This window comes from Phocoena phocoena, chromosome 18 (genome assembly GCF_963924675.1).
Source record: "Phocoena phocoena chromosome 18, mPhoPho1.1, whole genome shotgun sequence".
NCBI classification, from domain to species: domain Eukaryota; kingdom Metazoa; phylum Chordata; class Mammalia; order Artiodactyla; family Phocoenidae; genus Phocoena; species Phocoena phocoena.
This window is the reverse complement of record NC_089236.1, coordinates 3,368,927-3,389,007: the sequence shown is the minus strand read 5'-3', so window position 1 is coordinate 3,389,007 and position 20,081 is coordinate 3,368,927. Positions and strand designations below refer to the sequence as shown.

Here is a 20,081-nt window from a genome sequence, read left to right as displayed (position 1 = left end):
TAACCTTATTTATTTCTTGACTTGCCAGCTTTAAATAAAAGATACTGATTCTTGGATACAAAAAACGTTTATGCTTATTTATACCATATCCTTGCTGTTCCCTTCCATATTTCTTTTTTTAATAAATTCATTTACTTATTTATTTTATTTTTGGCTGTGTTGGGTCTTCGTTGCTGCACGTGGGCTTTCTCTAGTTGTGGTGAGCAGGGGCTATTCTTCGTTGTGGTGCTCGGGCTTCTCATTACGGTGGCTTCTCTTGTTGCTAGAGCACGGGCTCTAGGCGTGCGGGCTCAGTAGTTGTGGCTTGAGGGCTCTAGAGCACAGGCTCAGTAGTTGTAGCGCACGAGCTTAGTTGCTCCGCGGCATGTGGGATCTTCCCAGACCAGAGCTCGAACCCGTGTTCCCTGCATTGGCAGGCAGATTCTTAACCACTGCGCCACCAGGGAAGCCCATTCCCTTCCATATTTATGTTACCTTTTTTACAGACTTCTTCTCTATTGGTTATATTTGTCACTGTAAATATTAGTAATACTTATATTGTTGGTGGTTTATATGTTCCCCAAGATATGTGCGATTTAACTTTCAATCTTAAATAAACTTACGTTTTTGAACAGAAGGAGAAAACATTTTGAAAATGTACATTTAAATGCTGGGATAACGGGAAAAGAATTTATGCGACTTTTGAAATGAGAAATAACACCTTTCTCTTTTTCAGGTTGAGCAAGTGAAATTGCTCGACCGATTCAGTACAAGCAACAAGTCGTTAACAGGAACCCTGTATCTCACGGCCACACATCTGCTGTTTATAGACTCTCATCAGAAAGAAACCTGGGTAAGGAAGACCTCTGCTGTGCTGTTTACTGTAATTATATTATTGGACATGGTCTAGCTCATGTTTTATTTTGAATATGCCCAAAAAATTGTAATCATTGGCTATCTGTCTCAACCAAAAAATTTTCAAAGTCACGTGTTCACACCTACCCTCCTATTTTAATAAGACAGTGATGTCATTGTGGAGTGGCATTCTTTCTCGGTGATGAATTTTAAGCAAAGGCCAGAAATAACACTAGAAGTTCCTGGGTGAAGAGGTAGGAGCACCGCAGTGCTGTGTAAAGGAGCTTGGTGCATTGGAAGAGCCAAAAGAAGGCTGTTGTCACCAGAACTTAGGGATGTGGCAAGGGACCTGAAATGAGGCTAGGGAGGCGGGAAATAACATGACTAGGTGGCTTTTTTATTGTTTATTTATTTACTTTTATTTTATTTTTTTGAACATCTTTATTGGAGTATAATCGCTTTACAGTGGTGTGTTAGTTTCTGCTGTATAACAAAGTGAATCAGCTATATGTATACATATATCCCCATATCTCTCCCCTCTTGTGTCTCCCTCCCACCCTCCCTATCCCACCCCTAGGTGGCTTTTTTTTATTGCTTTTTATTTTATTTTTATAAATAAAATTTTAGAAAAGCAATTAAAAAAGAGCCATCTAGTCATGTTATTTCCCACTTCCCTAGACTCGAGTATTATTGATTTACAATGTTGTATTAATTTCTGCTGTACAGCAAAGTGACTCAGTTACACACATATATATTCTTTTTCATATTCTTTTCCATTATGGTTTATCAAAGGATATTGAATATAGTTCACTGTGCCATGCAGTAGGACCTTGTTGTTTATCCATCCTGTATATAATAGTTTGCATCTGCTAACCCCAAACTCCCACTCCTTCCCTCCCCTTCCCCCTCCCCCTTGGCAACCACAGGTCTGTTCTGTATGTCTGTGAGTCTGTTTCTGTTTTGTAGATATGTTGATTTGTATCATATTTTAGATTCTACATATAAGTGATATGTGATATATTTGTCTTTCTCTTAGTATGACAATCTCTAGGTCCGTCCGTGTTGCTGCAAATGACATTACTTCATTCTTTTTATGGCTGGGTAATATTCCATTGTATATATGTACCACATCTTCTTTGTCCACTCGTCTGTCAATGGGCATTTAGGTTGCTTCCATGACCTGGCTATTGTAAATAGCGCTGCGGTGAACACTGGGGTGCACGTTACCTTTTTGAATTAGTGGTTTCATCTTTTCTGGGTATATGCCTAAGAGTGGGATTGCTGGATCATATGATAACTATTTAATTGTTTTTTAATGGTCACTCCTCTGCCTTGTAGAAAATGGCTTAGAGAGGGTCAAGCGTAGGTGTGGAGAGGGCATTCGGGAGGCTCTTTACAGTAATTCAGGTGGGAAACAGTGGGAACATTGCAACTAGGGCCGTGACAGTGGAGATGGAGCAGAGGTATTTAGGAGATGCCGTTCTCGGGGTCTGATGGTGTGTGGAACATGTGCAGCGATGGGGAAGTATCAGGGTGTGTTTCCAGCTTGGGCATTTGGTCATTTAAAAGTTTAAGTTTGAGTGTGTAGCGTATAACCTCTGAGACTTTATTTGAAGAGGGCGTTTCTAACATTTACACACTCTGGGAAGCGAGTAAGATACTTAGTGCTTGTTTATAATGATGGTCAAGCGTTTTCTCATGCTGTAGATACTGCACCACCATATTGCCTTGGTGGAGAAACTAGCTCTCACGACTTCTGGGTGCCCTCTCGTGATCCAGTGCAAGAACTTCCGGACTGTGCATTTCATTGTTCCCAGAGAAAGAGACTGCCACGATATTTACAACTCTTTGCTACAGCTGTCAAAACAAGGTACTGTTCTTCAGGGCCAAAGCTTACTTGATCAAATGAGGTGGATTATCTAAGATACTTTTAAAATATCTCATTATTGTTATTTTGTACTTTAAGTACTGTTAAGTCAAGGTCTTGTGCACTCTGTTCCAAAAAGTTTGGCCTAGAAATAATGAGAAACTTCTGATCTGAATTGTAAGAAGAAGGGGTAATAAGAAGGAAAGAAGGAATAATAAGAAGGAAAGGGCGAAACGTTTATAGTAGTACAGACTTGAAAAACCATAGATTTACGTGGATGTCTTTAAAGTTGATAAAACCAGTAGCACAGCTTTTTTTTTTTTTTTTTAAATGGTATCCCACAACTGAGAGCAATGACTTGGAAATTGATTCCTGAACGAGAAGTTAAGGACGGTCAGGCTTCTCTGGTAGCAGTGGGACTAGTACATTTAATCTGAGGGAGTGGAGCCTGAGGGGGTGAGCAGAGGGAAGAGAGGGTGACCCCTGCTTTAGCAGAGGTGGCAGTGAGGGCGACATGGCCCTAGAGAGGAGTTGCATCACTGCTTACGCCCCTGAGATCTTACGCCCCTACGCCGACGTGCTGGACTCCACAGCTCTCTCTGGAGGCAAAGCGCACCGGTTCCTGAATGTTCCTTTGTGCTGAACACCTGGGTCGCAGTGGTCTGGGAGCAGGTCCACACTCACTCTGCTCTCCTAACCCTGGAAGCCTGTGCTGTCGGTCCCACTGTCCCCAGGGCAGCCCTTACAGCGGGGATGGTTCTGTGACTTTGGAGCTTGGCCTTGTTCAGAAGCGGGTGCTCTCTGGAGCTCTGAGCAGCCTTTGACGATTTTGGTCCACGCTGTCCTGTTGGGGTGTATGCAATCTCAGGTTCTGTGTGCCACCTCTAGCTTTCCATTAAAGCGCTGGGCTTCCGTTTTACATCTCATTTGGGAAAAGTGGTGGGTGGGAAGGGTCTACTTGTATCTTTAAATTTTTACTTTTAAGAAAAGGAAATATTGCAGTAGAGTGTTTAATGTATGAGTCTGTACTGTTTACTAGCTTTTGCCGATGGTGTGAATTGAATCTCAGATCAGTATGTGTGCCTTTAGGTATAGTCATCTGCATCAAAGAACTGAGAAAATATTAAGTTCAAGTATGTTCAGGTGTTAGCTGTCTCTCTGAAGATTTTTTTAAAATGGAGGGCTAAAACTGAAAAACTTCTTTCATTTGTAGTGTATTAAGTCCTATAAATTGCATCTTGACATTCATGTGTTTTGTATACCATAGCAAAATATGAAGATCTCTATGCATTCTCTTATAATCCCAAACAAAATGATTCAGAAAGGCTGCGAGGTTGGCAGCTCGTCGACCTCGCTGAAGAGTATAAGAGGATGGGCGTGCCGAATTCCAACTGGCAGCTGTCCGACGCCAACCGCGACTACAAGGTAAGGGGCTCAGAAAACGTTGTCGCCTGTCGGAGGGGCTCAGAAAACATACTGGAGGGGAGGGTCAGAGACCGTCATAGCAGTGACTTGTCTATGTACTGCCAAGTACTGTTCTTGCATTTAATAAGTTTTCGTGGTTTTTAAAGGTGATTTTTAACCTCTTGGTTTTTGAACTATGAGTAGCATGGTTATATTTTATTTGATTTTTTACAGATTTGTGAAACTTATCCCAGAGAACTTTATGTTCCCCGAATAGCAAGCAAACCAATCATTGTTGGTAGTTCCAAGTTCCGGAGCAAGGGAAGGTTCCCAGTTCTTTCCTACTATCACCAAAATAAGGAGGTAGGAAGCTGTCTTTTGATTTTACAGATGGAGTGTAACCCTCTTCAGATTGTGTCCAAAAGAACACTCATTTTTACATTTAGAGGTCATTGTTGCAGTGTCGCCGATAGAGGAATGCTGGCTTTTCCCTTGATTACATTTTTGAAATTTTAAAACAAAATTATCTGAAACACAGAAACTTTCATACTTGTCGTCTTCCTCCCCTCCCTCTCATCCTTTCCTTCCTTCCTTCCAGTAGTGACTTGAAAATAACAGGATTTGTGAACAGATAGATTCTCCTTCCTTTCCTGTACTTCTCTTTTGATCCTGCTTGTTTTGGGGGAAACCAGATAGTTCTGAAAAGCCAACTATTGGGAAAAGGGAGAGAGCCAAGGGTGTTTGAGGCTCCCATTTTAATAGTCAGCTCTTCAGATCAGAAGGAGTTTTGCTGTATGAATAGGTGGAGGAGTCTTTTCACTGAGATTCTGTAATCGGGCTTGCCCGTCCCAGTACAGTTTGCCTTTGTGGTCTCCACAGAAGGCCAGGAGGTACTGCATATTTAGTGCCTTATACGCATGGGATCCTCATATAACTTTATAAGGTAGTCTCTGGGTATTATTCCCTGTACCTTTCAAATGGGGAAGCTGTGGTTCAGCGAGGGCGAATCATTTTCCTGTCCTCACAGCTGGTAACTTGAGGGATGGATGCCAGTTCTGACTCCCAGTCTTTTGTGGCCTGATTTTTTTCCTTGAGAAGGTTTTAGAATTTTCTTTTCACCCAGCGTCCTGAAATTTCACAATGATTTCAGGCCTTGGCATGTTGTTTTAAATGCTACGTGGAAACTTCGGACTTAGTTTTGGGAAATTGCCCCTCTATTTCTTTGGTAGCTTCCTCTCTTGTGTTAATTTTCTTTGTACTTTTGTGTGTGTATGTGGACAAGTGGGCTTCCTAGCATAAACTTTCTATGCCAGGAAGTTAATACCCTCTAAATTCTCTCCTCTTTATCTCATTCTAGAAGATTCCCTCAACCTTATCTCCAGTCCATCTCCCGGCTCCTTTATTTTTGCTATAGGATTTTTTTGTTGTTTTTGATTTTGTTTTGCTTTCTGTTTTCGTTTTGTTTTTGTTTTTTGGCTGTGCTGTGAGGCGTGCGGGATCTTAGTTCCCTGACTTTTAAATAGATTGCATGCACATTTGATTTTAACGGTGGGATTTTTTCCTTTAAGCGTGTCTCTGAGGTGTGTTTTAGACGTCTTTGGATAATCTATTTCCTCTTTTTAAAACTAGGCTGCCATTTGTCGGTGTAGTCAGCCACTGTCAGGATTCAGTGCCCGGTGCCTGGAGGATGAACACTTGCTTCAGGCCATCAGCAAAGCCAACCCAGCCAACCGCTACATGTATGTCATGGACACCAGGCCCAGAGTATGTGTCTTAAGTCTAGTATGGTCTGGCAGTTCACTTGTCTCTGCTAATTCAGTTAGTGGGAACTGATCACTTCGTCCATATTTAACATATCTGAATCCTAGTTGTAAATTAACCGAGGCTAATGATACTAAGGAAATCAATCTTTAAAGGATACCAACTTAGAATACCAATTTCCCAAGAACCCAGGTGGTGATTTCTTATGTCTTCTGATATATATACAAATTAGGAAACCTGAATTTTATATTGGGACCTCTAGATGATATGTAAGCCTTATGTTATTGTGAAGAAATACTGAAAAGTATGTGTTGTGAAAATCAGAAATTCTTATTACTTTTTTTGGTGGAATTTTTAATTGGCAAAATGCTGTTAAAATAATGGACTGTAATTTGGAATATTCAGGAAAATAAGGAAAATAGATAGTGAGCTAACTTAGGAAATATTGAACTAGGGAATTATAAATAGTGAACAGTAAATAGTTGTTCTGTTAGGTATCTATAATGTCAGGATAAATTTTTATCATTGGAACAAATGCTAGAATCCCTTTTTCTTTTTGTAAACACAGTTAAACAACCAATTCATGTAAGATACTGAAACTAAAGTAATTAAAATCCTCAATGGTAATAGCTAACATTACTTTTAATTTTTATTATAGCATCGCATGCAGAGCTGGTGGGCTACACAAAAGGACATTGGCAGAATTATAGTGAGAATTTCTTCAAAAATCTGGAATGATGAGAAAATAAGAGAAAGCGATGGGAAAAAGCGAGTGAGCGATGTAGAACGCAATTTTAGGCAGCTTTGTTGAAAGGAATGGTAGTTGTTTTAGAAGTAATTCTCATCATTATACAACTTCACAAAAGATAATGGAGAAAACAGAAGATAAGATTAATTTGCATAAATTAACAAGTATTAAAAATTAGAAATTGATAATTTGATATTCTTTTGTTTTAAAAAAAGACTTTCTTAGAATTCAAGGGTGTTGGTGATACCTCTTGTAAGAAAAATTTTAGTTTACTTCCTTGTGTAATCTGGGTGGGTTAATTGCTTAGAACTATTTTTAGGTAATACTAGATATAAAAAGATGATTGTAACGTAAGACTTTCTGAACATGAGGTCTGAGGGTGATTTGTTTCTCAGGCCCTCATATCTCTTACTTATATAATTGGCTCCTACACAGAAAACAGATCTTTCTTTGATTGGTTCGTTTTCCTAGTTAAACTCAAGTGGTAATAATGTGGAAGCATTTAAACACCTAACTCTTGCCTTAGCCATCACAGGTGCTGAATGACCAGTGGGTCAGTAGACACAATTTAACTATACTTCTTACCAGCCTGGGCCCCAATCCACTGCATGAAAAGCAACTTTTTCTTCCAACTTAGGTTCTGTTTCATCCAAGTTTGTAAGACTATTTAGCAAATTATCATGACGTACCATATGAAATCCTAGTCTGAAAGAATTAAACATGCCAAATCTTAACCTCTGATAGCATTTGATCTAATAGCCAAAGACCGTGGGCCTATAGGCAGTCTTCTCTCCCTAGAAACTGGGCTATTTTTGACCCAGTTCTTGGAGATGTATCAGGCTAGCTCATCATATGCTGTGTCGTATAGGGTGTGGTCTTCCAGTAACCCTGAATATGGAGGACCTGGAACAATCTAGAGCATGTTTCAGATGTGATTTTTCAGGGTCCCTGTGGCTTTCTGAATGATTAAGTGCTCCAGGCTTGTTCTGAAGTGAATCTTCTAAGTTCATTCTGTAAAAACTCCCCAGCTCTGCTCAACTCTGAATCATACAGGGTTTGGACAGCAGACATTTCTTTCTTTTTTTAAATTTTAAAATACTACAAACATATGGAAGACTGACTAAATACATATGTGAATTAGTTTCATGAATTATATGTGGGGAACTTCTTATCTGATTCTTATCTAGCAATCATTTTGTTACTTGATAGGATCCTTCTGTACTATGGATAACATATATGACACTTTTCACTTATTAAAACATGGTAGTATATTCAGTTTTGATGAGTTCCTTTAAACTCTGCTAGCTAAATTGTGGTTTATTTAGTGTTCTCATGATATTTTGGTAAACTAAAAGATAAAAGCAATTTGTCTCTAAATTTCTAAAATTTAAAATTTTAGCTGAATGCAATGGCCAACAGAGCAGCTGGAAAAGGTTATGAAAATGAAGACAACTATTCTAATATTAGATTTCAGTTTGTTGGAATTGAAAATATTCATGTCATGCGGTCCAGCCTTCAGAAATTATTGGAAGGTACGATTATTGCTTACCTTCTAGGCAGCTTTGTCCCATAGAAATGTAATGCTAGTCACATTATAAAATTTAAAATTATATAATTAAAAATTTTCTAGTAGTCACGTTCAGAAGAGTAAAAACCAGTTGAAATTAATTTTAATAATATACTTAACCTAATACATTAAAAACATGCTAACATGTAATCAGTATAAAAAATTAGTAATGATATATTTTGCTTCTTTTCCTTTAAGTCCTAGAAATTGGCTAGTGTGTCTCTTATACTTACTGTGGACTACTCACATTTCAGGTGTTTAATAGCTGTATTTCAGTAGTGGCTACTATATTTATTAGACAGTATAATTCTACTGGTTTTTACAAAAAATTGCTATTGTTAGATATTCTTGATTAGTCAGTACAGTGAAGATTAATTTATGACAGTGTTCCATTTAAATATTAAGCTATCTTTCCAGTTTTGGTGTGGAACTTAAAAAACTGGAATCTCAGACTTTTTTTTTTTTTTTCTTTTTTTGCGGTATGTGGGCATCTCACTGCTGTGGCCTCTCCTGTTGCGGAGCACAGGCTCCGGACGCACAGGCTCAGCAGCCATGACTCACGGGCCCAGCCGCTCCGCGGCATGTGGGATCTGCACGAACCCGTGTCCCCTGCATCGGCAGGCGGACTCTCAACCACTGGCCACCAGGGAAGCCCCTCAGACTATTTTTAGTTACACATTTGTGTTGAAAATTTTTTTACAAAGGGTATTGGAGCAATTTTTTTTTTTAAACATGAGGAATGACAGAAAAATGTACCTAAAACTCCATTATTGAGCTTTTTAATAGCATGTGTTCATGTATAAAGAGTCTTGCCTGTTTATTTTGTCCTCTTCTCTTCTTGCCCACCTTGCTCCCCAGGAGTCTCTTGAATAGAAGTGGGCACTCAAGCTCCTTTCTAACTGAAATGTCTTTCCCCTTGCAGTCAACGGTACCAAAGGGCTTTCTGTCAGTGATTTCTACTCGGGTCTGGAGAACGCAGGATGGCTGCGCCATATCAAAGCCGTTATGGACGCTGCAATCTTCTTAGCCAAAGTAACCCTTCTTCACTCATGTTTGATCTGGGGTTTCACTGGTTGGGAAGGAATGGATTTATTCTGTTGGGTGCTGGTATCCTTTCCTGCCAGATAACTTTTATTATGTTTTACCTCTTTAATGAGGTTCACTTTAATATGAACCTTGAAAGTATCATGTAGCACTTAATATAGGAACTTCAAAAGAAATTCCCCGACACGTTGAAACGGCATTTTTGTCTGTGCTTTTTGTTTGTTCGCTTTGTGTTTTGTCCAGTTCCTTGGAGATTATGCTGTGACAACATAATCATTGCAATCCTAGTTCTTCTTTATAATGCAATACCTGCTACTTTGGTTTTTGAGTAAATAGCACTTACTGATGTACCTAAAATAGATTTTGCTGGAATCGAAGTGTGTGGTCTTTCTTTTCAGGCAATAATGGTTGAAAATGCGAGTGTGTTGGTACATTGCTCTGATGGCTGGGACAGGACTTCCCAGGTCTGTTCCCTGGGCTCTCTCTTATTGGATCCCTACTACAGGACAATCAGAGGATTCATGGTAAGGACTTGTTTGGCCAGACCACTGGTCTCAAATAGGAGTGATTTTGTCCCCCTCCAGGAGTCATCTTGATTGTTATAACTAAAGGAAAGGGTGTACCTGGGATCCAGCTGGTGGAGGCCAGCTGCTAATAACCTATAATTCACAGGACGGTCCCTACAGCAGAGGATTACCTGGCCCAAAATGTCAGTACTGCTGAGGCTGAGGAACTCTGCGTTAGATTAATTTCCACTTGTGCCATCTCTTTGACAAAAAGTTTTAGATTAAAAGGTTTTTTCCCCCATAAAATGTTGCAATAGAAATATTCAGTATTTCTCCCTCATTTTTATCTAACAAATGTAAATATTGTAGTAAGACAAGACATAGATAAGAGTACTTATAAATTATATTCTAGAGGAAACTTTCTATTCAATGCACCTTCACTTGTTAGTTGTAACTACACTTTAGGGAGCATGTTTTAAACCTGAAGGTGCGATTTCTAGTTGAGCAGATTCCCTGCTTTGTGGCGCCGAAGCCCTGGCTCCTGGGTTTTGTGTGCTTTTTAATGCACGAGCGTGGTCAGATTGACTCCTGTTTTCACAATTTGTCTTAATTCAGGGCAGGTAAAATAAATGAAGAGCTGGTAGGCAGTTTTTATTAGTTTAGAATTATGAAGCACAGTGCTGTCTTAAAGCAGGGGAAGGTTTAACACAGCCAGACCCCTTTCAGAACCGTTGTTTTCGTGGTGCCAGCATGTTGCATCTGGGACAGGTCAAATGCAAGGGCTTCTAATAAAGTAAGGTTCCGCTTGCCTTGGGCGTGTGAGATAGGGGTGTTTCCTTGGCCCTGTTTGGCTTTCACTGTCTGCCGGGCGTCCAGATGAAAGCGTGCAGTAAGTGACCGGCAGCCGTGTGGGAGCCTCGCAGGCTAGAGGAACGGTGAGGACTAAAGCGTGGCTCCTGCAGGTGACTGCAGCCGGCGGGTGATGGGTAGGGTGCAGGCTGTGTGAGGGGTGAGGCTGGCATAGAAGAACGGGGTGAGCTAGGGCCCGAGGAGGAGAAGTCTGGCAGGCAACTGGACGTCCCCCTGCTGGGGGGTGAGAGCCAGCAACAGGCTTTTTTTTTTTTCTTTGCGGTACGCGGGCCTCTCACTGCTGTGGCCTCTCCCGTTGCGGAGCACAGGCTCCGGACGCGCAGGCTCAGCGGCCATGGCTCACGGGCCCAGCCGCTCTGCGGCATGTGGGATCTTCCCGGACCGGGGCACGAACCCGTGTCCCCTGCATCGGCAGGCGGACTCTCAACCACTGCGCCACCAGGGAAGCCCAGCAACAGGCTTTAAACGCGGGAAACGGGAACATGCTCAGAGCTCATCTTTTTAAAAAGGTGGTGTCTGGAATGCAGAGCGGTGGGAATGGAGGCTAGGAGACCCGCATAGAAGCCGATAGGATGACTTAGGAGAGAAAAGAGGGCCAGAACTAAGGCAGTGTCCCGCGATGGAGGAGTGGGCGACGGGCCCCTCCAGGGAGGGCGAGACAGCGGAGTAAGCGTTGTTCGTGGAATGGGTGTGGGTGGGGGAGAAGACGCCTCTTCTCGGATTGCTTCCAGGCTCTGCGCTCAGTTGCCAGGATGGACTGTGCTGAGAGAAGCGACGGAGTGAGTTGAGTGAGAACGGTGTTGAGTTTCAGACGTGGGTGTGTGGCGGGATGGCAGAGGTCCCACGGTAGAAACCGAGGCTGCAGCCCGGACCACGTGCCCAAGGTTGCCGGGTGTGGAAGTGGGGAAGCTGGGATTTGAGCCCGTGCACTGTGACTCCAGAATCTTCTTTACCCACACGTGCCATGGCCTTCTGGAGAGATTTAAGACAAAGTCAGAGGAGCTAAAAGTGGCAATTTTGACATTGAAAAGAATGTACTTGGTGATTATATAACGAAATTAGAAAGTATAGTAAATACTAAGAAGATAATGTTTAGATTAGACCGAAAAGAATTAGAAACCTATTATTTCAGTAGAGTTGTAACAGAAAAGAGTGCACTCAGGAGGTCACATATCAACATTTGAATTTGGATATAAACTTTTCATTGGTTTCTTTACCATCCTTTTTTTTTTAAAAAGTATTACAGAAGTAAGGTACAAGTAAGCCAAAAGGTTTAAACATCCACCCCAGTTTGCCATCCAGTAACCACTGGAAACCTTCTGATTTTCATTTTCCTAACCTTTTTTCTGTGCATATATCATCATACATACAAAAAATGTAAATGCAATAGTGTTTTATAACATGCACTTTTCACTTAAAATGTAATAAATGCAACTGAAGTAAATTTAAGTCACAAGACCTACTGTATTTCTTTTTATGTATCATTTTCACTCCTTGTTAAGCCAGCCTCTAACCCAGCTTCTTGCTGTCTTTTGCCTGTAATTAAAAAAATTTCATTTTGTTTGCCACCATAAGTGAAAAGTGTAAATGCTGTTTTTAAGATAATAGGATTTAATCCATTCTAAACAAAAAAAGAATTGTGGTTACAAAATGGATTTTACTTTTTCTCGTTAAGGTTTTAATAGAAAAAGATTGGATCTCCTTTGGACATAAATATTCGGAGAGGTGAGTCACAGTTATACATTTAGGCACTTGGTAAAGTTAGTAGAACTAATTTAGAGTACCTGAATGTTCCTGTTCTTCATGAACTCCCATGTCTGATGGGAGGTGAGAGTGGTGTTTTTTTGTATGAAGCCCGATTTAATTCTTTTTCTGTCATTTTTTTCAAGTCTGATACTTTTGTTAATTTTCATAGCAGTTTATTACCTTCCGTTTTGTCTGCATTGTAGTAGTTAGAATGTAACAGACCTGTTAAAATTGTGGTTGAAAAACTCATAGGTGTAAATTGTTTCAATAAAAACATGACAGTTTTTTTTTTTTTAAATGCCAATGTAACAATGTTTTACGATTTTTTTTGGCGGGGGTGGGGGCGGGATATGTATTTAAATTTAACAATACCCGAACAGTTGACCTCTTTCAGTGGCATTTTTAAAAGCTTGTACTTTCTGGGGGGTTAGGTGTGGCCATTTGGATGGTGACCCAAAGGAAGTTTCACCGGTGTTTACTCAGTTCTTGGAATGTGTGTGGCATTTGACTGAACAGTTTCCACAAGCCTTCGAATTCAATGAAGCGTTTCTTCTTCAGATCCATGAACATATTCATTCATGCCAGTTTGGAAACTTTATTGGAAATTGTCAGAAGGAAAGAGAAGAACTCAAGTAAGGCAGTTGATTGAAATAGGCTTTCTTCTTTCCTATTTAGCTGAGGTCTGACATAAATCATAGTTGAACTTAAACTATCTTGACAGTATGATATGGAACTGAGTCTTATTGTAAAGATTTTTATTGTCTGTTTTTCTGAAGCTGAGTATGCTCTGAGTACCCCTCACACTCTCGGGTTAATAGTTAAAATTTGTTTTGAAGTGTAGCATACATACAGAAAAGTATGTACAGTGTAAGTGTGAAGAATTCAGAGGTGAGGCTAGACTGTGAATAGAAGTAAAAACTAAAACTTAAATCTACATGGGAAATGACTGCCTGCTTTACAAAAGTGAGGGTTAGCGTCTCTGGGAAAGATCTTCGTGTTTTTCTCATCACATTAGGTTAAAGGAGAAGACTTACTCCCTGTGGCCGTTCCTTTTGGATGACCAGGAGAAGTACTTCAATCCTCTCTACAGTTCCACGTCTCAGAAATTGGCAGTTTTGGAGCCAAATACAGTATCTTTCAATTTCAAGTAAGCTGGCATTATTGAAGTATTTATACTCAATTTTTCTCCAACACAATTTATTGAAGTATTTTTTTTTCTATTTTTGTCATAAAGGTTTTGGAGAAACATGTACCACCAATTTGATCGAACGTTGCACCCTAGGCAGTCTGTGTTTAATAGAATTATGAATATGAATGAGCAAAATAAGCAGCTACAGAAAGATGTGAAAGACTTAGAATCCGTAAGTATTCTCAAGTATCTGATGTAATATATTTGGAATATTAAATTAGCTTATTTCCTTACTTGGTGCTCTCAGTGTAAATGTAGCGTACGTATCAATAGAAATCTTGTAAGTACTCATGGTTGCTTCAAAATCAGGTCTCCTCTGCTTTGAACAGGTTAGTTTAAATCGCTTTCCCTGAATTTTAAAATATATTGAACTATTTGAAGTATAATATATAGAGAAATCGAGATATAATATCAGGCTATTCACCAGCTGGCTTTGTGAGGTTTTAAGATTTACGGTATTTGATTCAGACCTTTCATGTTTCTGTTTGAAGGGAAGACACATTATCGATCTATTTGCAGACCGTGTGAGCCCTACTGAGTCTTCCCCACTACACTTGCTGTGCTGAATCTGGTGTTAGTCATTCCTGTGCCTATTTTTATACTTCCTCTATATATGTTTATATCCACAAACAATTTATAATATTGTTGCATATGGTTTGAAATATTATTTTTATTATATATTGAAAAAAGAAAGTAGTTATGTATAAGATGTAGAGGGCAACAAATCACATGAATGCCCAGGTACCCTTCACTCCGCTTAAGAAAGCACGTTTTAAAGCTATACAAAGGCTGTCATGCTTCACTTCGCTCTACATTGTTTTGAAATTTATCCACGTTGATACACGTAGCTTTAATTCATCTGTTTTATCAGTAGCTACTGTATCGTATTCTCTTATGTGACTGTATCACAGTCCATCAATTCAGCTGTGCTAGACATTTCAGTTATTTGCAGTTTCGGATTTCCATGACGAGTGAAGTTGAATTTTTCCCTTTCTGCGAATGGCCTATTCAAACCATTTTTCTGTTGGCGTATTTGCCTTTTTCTTACTGATTTATAAGAATTCTTTATATATCACACACTAATTCTTATTTAGTTAAATGTATCACCAATGGCTTTGTCCAGTCTTTTCTTATCTTTTCCATTTTCTTTATGGTATGTTTCATATAGTTACTGTGAATTTTAATATAGTCAAATTGCTCAGTCTTTATGTTTTATGCCTTTTTGTATATCTTGTTTAAGAAATCCTTCTCCACCCTTAGACGTTTCTTAACCATTATATGTAACAAAAAGGGTCAGTAAGTCCATGTTTTAAGAAATCCTGGCCAATTGTTAAAACTCAGTGAGACTATCCTGTCTGCCTCTCAGACAGGAGTGTTGCTGGTCACCTCTCAGATAAGGAGGTCATGACTGCCTGAGTGACCTGTAGGAGAGGCAAGCCCAAGATATAGACGGTACAAGAAGGTTGTCTGGAGATCAGTCCAAGGATCTAGAGAGTGTGGAACTCTGCCAAAGAATCCTTTTAAAATCTCTTAAAATCAAAAAAATTCTGTTGTATTCTATAGCCTGTCGTGCTCACCTACCAAACCATTGTAGGAAAACCACATAAGAAAGCTCTTCAGGCCGTCACACCTTCAACTAAATGAGTGTGTGTTTGTTACATTATATAGCTGTGATTTCAGGGTGACTGTCTCACTTATATTTCTCTCATTATAAAATGTTTGCTTTTTATAGTTTCTAGGAAATGTATGTGCTTTTCAGATATGAAGGCCTAGTGATCTTCTGTCAAATATGTTTTCCATCGCAAAAGTCGTACACAGTTGGGATTCTCAACCATGTCTCACCTACACTAGATTTTAATTTTTTGAGATTTAATTTTGCGTCGTACATAAAGAGAACATTTGCAGAAGCTCAATTTTTGTGTACTTTCATCTAACATATATTGAACCTGTGGCGTGTACAGTTTGTAATTTTTTTTCAAATTTGGATTTGTTTCTAGCAAATTAAGCAACATAAAAATAAGCAGACAGATGGAGTTCTCACCAAGGAATTGTTAAATTCAGTTCGTCCTGAATCACCTGCCCTCAGAACCTCCTTGTGTCTCAAGGAGCAGACTCTAGAGCTGCCTGTGAACGATGCTCTCCGAACTGTAGAGGGCAGCAGCCCCGCAGATAACCGCTACAGCGAGTACGCGGACGAGTTTTCCAAAGCGGAGCCTGCTGTGGTCAGCTCGGAGTATGGCGTGGCCAGAATGACGTGTTAGGCTCAGAGAGACTTTTCTGGCTGCCTGCGGTGCGAGAAGTGGATTATTGTGAGGATGGCCTGTGTGTGCGACCCAAGGAATTTGCCTAGTGATAATCTTAGAGTTTACCAGTAGGTTGATAGTTGAAGTCAGGATGCTAACTGCTCTTGTGAGAGAAGGCAGTTCAGCTGCATTTCTAGCAGGAAATGAATGGCCTTCGGCTCTTTAAGAAGCAGGTGGTACTGGCCGGTTTACTGGACAGGCAGTTTGTCCTGTACACTAGTGAACTGACATGTCTATGAATTACATGTTAATTACAGTCAAATAGGAATAGCCTTCCATAAGTATGATTTGACTGCCAGAAAACAAAACTGACAAAGTGGTCCCTTACTTAATAATTGACACGGCATGTACTTTCAATTGTGTAACTACGAATATTTGCAAAATTTGCCTATTAGTGGTGTTTATTGTTGAAGTGCCATGAAAAATATTTCTAAGGAAGCCTTAAAGTCTCAGTTTATTCACTACACTACTCTTCAGCTTTAGAGCCTAGAGCAAGATGGTTGGTTGTGTGTTTCCCTTGGTCGGTCCGGTTGTATCTGTGAGCAGCTGCCCTGGCCCCCGCAGGAGCTGCATGCTGCAGTGCCCCTGTGGAAACAAAACGGTGGTCGAAGGACACTGCCAAGCTCATGTCTGGCTGGTCCCACTTTCGTGGTCAAAATTAACGAAACCGACGGTTTTGTTCTGCTTATAATTTGTTTAGTGCTACATTTAACGACTTATTATTTACAACTTACCTTGTTGATTTCCTGTATATGTGTAAGCACATTTGACTGTCTTTTATGAATGGATTACTGCATCCTGTTGATTCTTGTTTTGTGGTTGGCTTTATTCCTTTGATAAGTATGGAAGTTTACGAAGCTAAAGCCCTAAACTGTTCTTAGAGACAATGAATAGTACATATATGTATATTTTTAAACTGTTTTCTCTCTCAGTGAATTGTTCTTCCTAGAAGAAACTTTCAATTTACCCAAGAATTTTGGGGTCAAAAAAAGGGAATACGGATAGTTTAGATTTTGCTTGGTTGCATGAATTTTTCTCTGTGAAACATTTTTTTCTTCTCTGTTAACATAGAAGAAAAAAGAAAAAAAGGAAAATTAAGGATAGCCTAATACAAAGTTAATGTTTAACAAAAAAACTTAAATGCTAGGAAGAGTTTCATTTTGCCACGTTATTGATAACTTTATTCTCTGTACTAGTACATATTATTAAAGCACCAAAAAAAAAAAAAATAGAAAAGAAAGAAAGAAAATGACTTTCAGTTGACGGTATCACCCAGCTGGCTTTAAAATGGACAATTTAACATGGGTGGCACAAGATATGATTGAAGGGTACTAGGAAATCTGCATAGCATTCCTTATGCTTCTTTTTATTACACCTACATCTGTTATATTAATTTTGAACATAAATAACTTTTTCAAATGGAAGAAAAGGCTTTATTGTATGAGCTTATCCTATTTATTTTTCCAATGCTTTTCTGTAATGCATTATGTAATAAGAAAAATACTTCTTTTTAAACAGTGACCGAAATGCACTATAAAATAGAGTTTGTGATTTAGCCATGTCTATTTCCATATTTAAGCACTGGGACAAGAAACTTAAGCCTTGTGACCACAAAGGGAAGCTATTGTGCCTTGTTACTTGGTTCCAGTGACTGATTGTGGTTTTAGCATCTTCCACGGCAGACTTCTTACATTCAACTCTTTGGTTTATTATCTTAATCTTCAGTTTGAGGCATATATATGTGTGTGTTTATATGCTCACACCTGGGCTGAGAAACCAGCTAACATCCTAAGTGACCTACAGGGTATATGTTGGCAAAAAGTAGTTGTGTATATGTCTTATAAGATTGCATTTGTGTTCAGTGTGTTTGGGATTGTATAGCATGTACATTATTACATACATTGTTTAAAGGTAATTAAATGTTCATGTTTTACATTGAATTATTATTTTTTTTTTGAAAAAACAAATGGGATCCAGTTGTGGTGGGGTTTTTTCTCCCTCATGTAAGCAAATGGGCCTGCACATGACACGATTCATCACAGTATAAGGTTTGAGCAGTTAATTTTTCAAAAGGAGATGTTGATAAATAATCATTATTATATACAGAAGCAATTACCAAAATATTAAAAGAAGCATAGTGCGCTAAAAGGTTCAGCAGGTATAGTTGATAATGTCCCTCCATTTTCTGTTTGATCCTGTCACTTCCTGCTGTCATGTCAGTATTTTATTGTGTCCTTCTCAACTTGTTGGTAGAAGGTGGTATCCAACGAATTTGTACGTTTAAGGTGCAGTGTCTCTCCAGAGACGGGCCTGGATGTGATCAGACACAGGAAGTTGCCTGGCAGAGAGGACTGTGACTTTATTTGGGGGTGTTCTGAACAAGTTGCTTAGGCTAGAAGTAGCTTGGGGAATCATGGCTAAATAAAGATGGCTGGAAGACCTCTCTTTTTAAAAAAAAATTATTTGGTGGGGTAGCAGGGCAGGGGGTAGTGTCAGGTTAACATCTTTTAAGCTCATTATTTTTGGGGCAGTTTTAGGTTCACAGCAGAATTGGAGGGGAGGTGCAGAGATTTCCTTATATACCCCTGCCCCACACACGCATAGCTTCCCCCATTATTAACATCACTCACCAGATGGTACATTTGTTAAAATCAATGGACCTATACTGACACATCATAATCACCCAAAGTCCATAGTTTACCTTAGGGTTCACTCTTGGTGTTGTATATTCTGTGGGTTTGGACAAATGTATAATGACCTTTACGTATCGTACAGAGTATTTTCACTGCCTTAAAAATCCTCTATGCTCCACCATCCTTCCCCTTCCCCAACCCCGCAGCAACCACCGATCTTTTTACTGTCTCCATAGTTTTACCATTTCCAGAATGTCATACAGCAGGAATCATACGGTAAGTAACCTCTCAGATTGGTTACAGATTCTCTCACTTAGTCATATACATTTAAGGTTCTTCCATGTTTTTTCGTGGCTTGGTAGCTCATTTCGTTTTAGCTCTGAATAATATTCCATTGTCTGGGTGGACCACAGTTTATGTATCCATTCACCTGTCGTAGGACATTTGGGTTGCTTCCAGGTTTTAGCAGTTATGAATAAAGCTGCTATATAAACATCTGCGTCTGTGTTCAGATTTTTGTGTGGCTGAATACCAAGGAGCACGATTGCTGGCGTGTATGGTAAGAGTGTGTTCAATTTTGTAAGAAACCGCCGATCAGTCTTCCAGAGTGGCTTTACTGTTTGCATTCCCACCAGCAGTGAATGAGAATTCCTGCTGCTTCACGTCCTTACCGGTATTTGGTGTCGTCAGTGATCTGGATTCTGGCCATTCTTACGGATGTGTAACCAGTGTTTTCTGACTTTTTTTCCTTGTGCAGAAGGTCAGCTTCAGACTACTGGACAATTTCCAGTTGGCATTCCAAGTTGGAAGAAATGCCTGCAGTCACCTGCAGTACTACACAGAGCAGTTGCAGACTGTGAATGACGTCGGTCCATTTTCATTACCCAGGTTTGAGATATTTTGTTGGCTGCTCTGTGTAGTTGTCCATTTGGCATCAGCATACCTCGATTAATTAAATAAAATGTAGAACCTCTTTTTAAAAATGTCACTATACCTATATGGGGAAATAATCTGAAATAGAGTGGATATATGTGTACGTAGAGCTGATTCACTTATCAGCTAAATCAGCTAAATCACTATAGCTGATTTTAGGAACCTGTACTTCAGGAACCTGTACTAGAAAAAAAGCCTGTAATTTAGAATGGTTGATTGTCTCTAAAAGAGTATACTATAGTGCTTGCCATCTTATTAAAAAAAAACCAAACACGAATTTCTGCCATTTTTATAAACAGTATTAATGCTACTCTAGTTATCACTGAGCAAGTAAACTATCCTTTGCACGGCAACTTTTAGAAAATAGTGGGATGTGTAACTGAAAGCAGCCTTCAGCAGCTCTAAGACTTAGTAGTAGACTCCTAAGGCCCTAGCTTTGAGTTTCTGATGCAGCAAGTGTTGGTTGGGACTCGGGGGTTAAAAAAGCATTTACATAGCGATAAAGCATTTGCATTTTAAAATATCTTGGAGATTCTGATGCAGAATGGCAGGAGAATCACACTCCCAGGCGCACTGCCTGCAGCCACCTTCCCTGATCAGTAGGAGTCTCTCATTCTCAAAGGAAAAGCTGAATTCGTCTTGTACAAAGAGCAGTAGATCGGGGAGCATCTTACTT

At 39.6% G+C, this 20,081-nt stretch overlaps 1 protein-coding gene across 3 annotated transcripts; it reads left to right on the top strand.

Annotated features, from left to right (window-relative positions):
- Nucleotides 1–718: 718 nt before the first annotated feature.
- On the top strand, nucleotides 719–15,797 carry MTMR6 (myotubularin related protein 6). Of its 3 annotated transcripts, XM_065895847.1 has the most exons (14): nucleotides 719–832; nucleotides 2,542–2,704; nucleotides 3,969–4,126; nucleotides 4,340–4,468; nucleotides 5,735–5,869; nucleotides 6,525–6,638; nucleotides 8,014–8,146; nucleotides 9,104–9,213; nucleotides 9,624–9,749; nucleotides 12,277–12,326; nucleotides 12,779–12,979; nucleotides 13,363–13,494; nucleotides 13,582–13,708; nucleotides 15,534–15,797. In XM_065895847.1, exons 3-14 carry the CDS (start codon nucleotides 4,073–4,075, stop codon nucleotides 15,795–15,797), a joined length of 1,575 nt encoding a protein of 524 aa, XP_065751919.1. In that variant the 5' UTR covers nucleotides 719–832; nucleotides 2,542–2,704; nucleotides 3,969–4,072. The 3 variants fall into 3 exon arrangements, with proteins under 3 accessions (XP_065751919.1, XP_065751920.1, XP_065751921.1); XM_065895848.1 differs by lacking the exon at nucleotides 6,525–6,638 and having other exon boundaries at nucleotides 4,023–4,126; XM_065895849.1 differs by lacking the exons at nucleotides 719–832; nucleotides 2,542–2,704; nucleotides 6,525–6,638; nucleotides 13,582–13,708 and having other exon boundaries at nucleotides 4,073–4,126; nucleotides 15,534–15,591.
- The last annotated feature ends 4,284 nt before the right edge of the window (nucleotides 15,798–20,081 follow it).

What these genes read in the sequence shown, in the direction of transcription:
- MTMR6 (XM_065895847.1), top strand. Translation starts at nt 4,073, where the DNA reads ATGGGCGTGCCGAATTCCAACTGGCAGCTGTCCGACGCCAACCGCGAC. An exon ending in ACGCCAACCGCGACTACAAG is followed by an intron (nt 4,127 to 4,339) that starts GTAAGGGGCTCA and finishes GATTTTTTACAG; the next exon opens with ATTTGTGAAACTTATCCCAG. An exon ending in ACAGTATCTTTCAATTTCAA is followed by an intron (nt 13,495 to 13,581) that starts GTAAGCTGGCAT and finishes TTTGTCATAAAG; the next exon opens with GTTTTGGAGAAACATGTACC.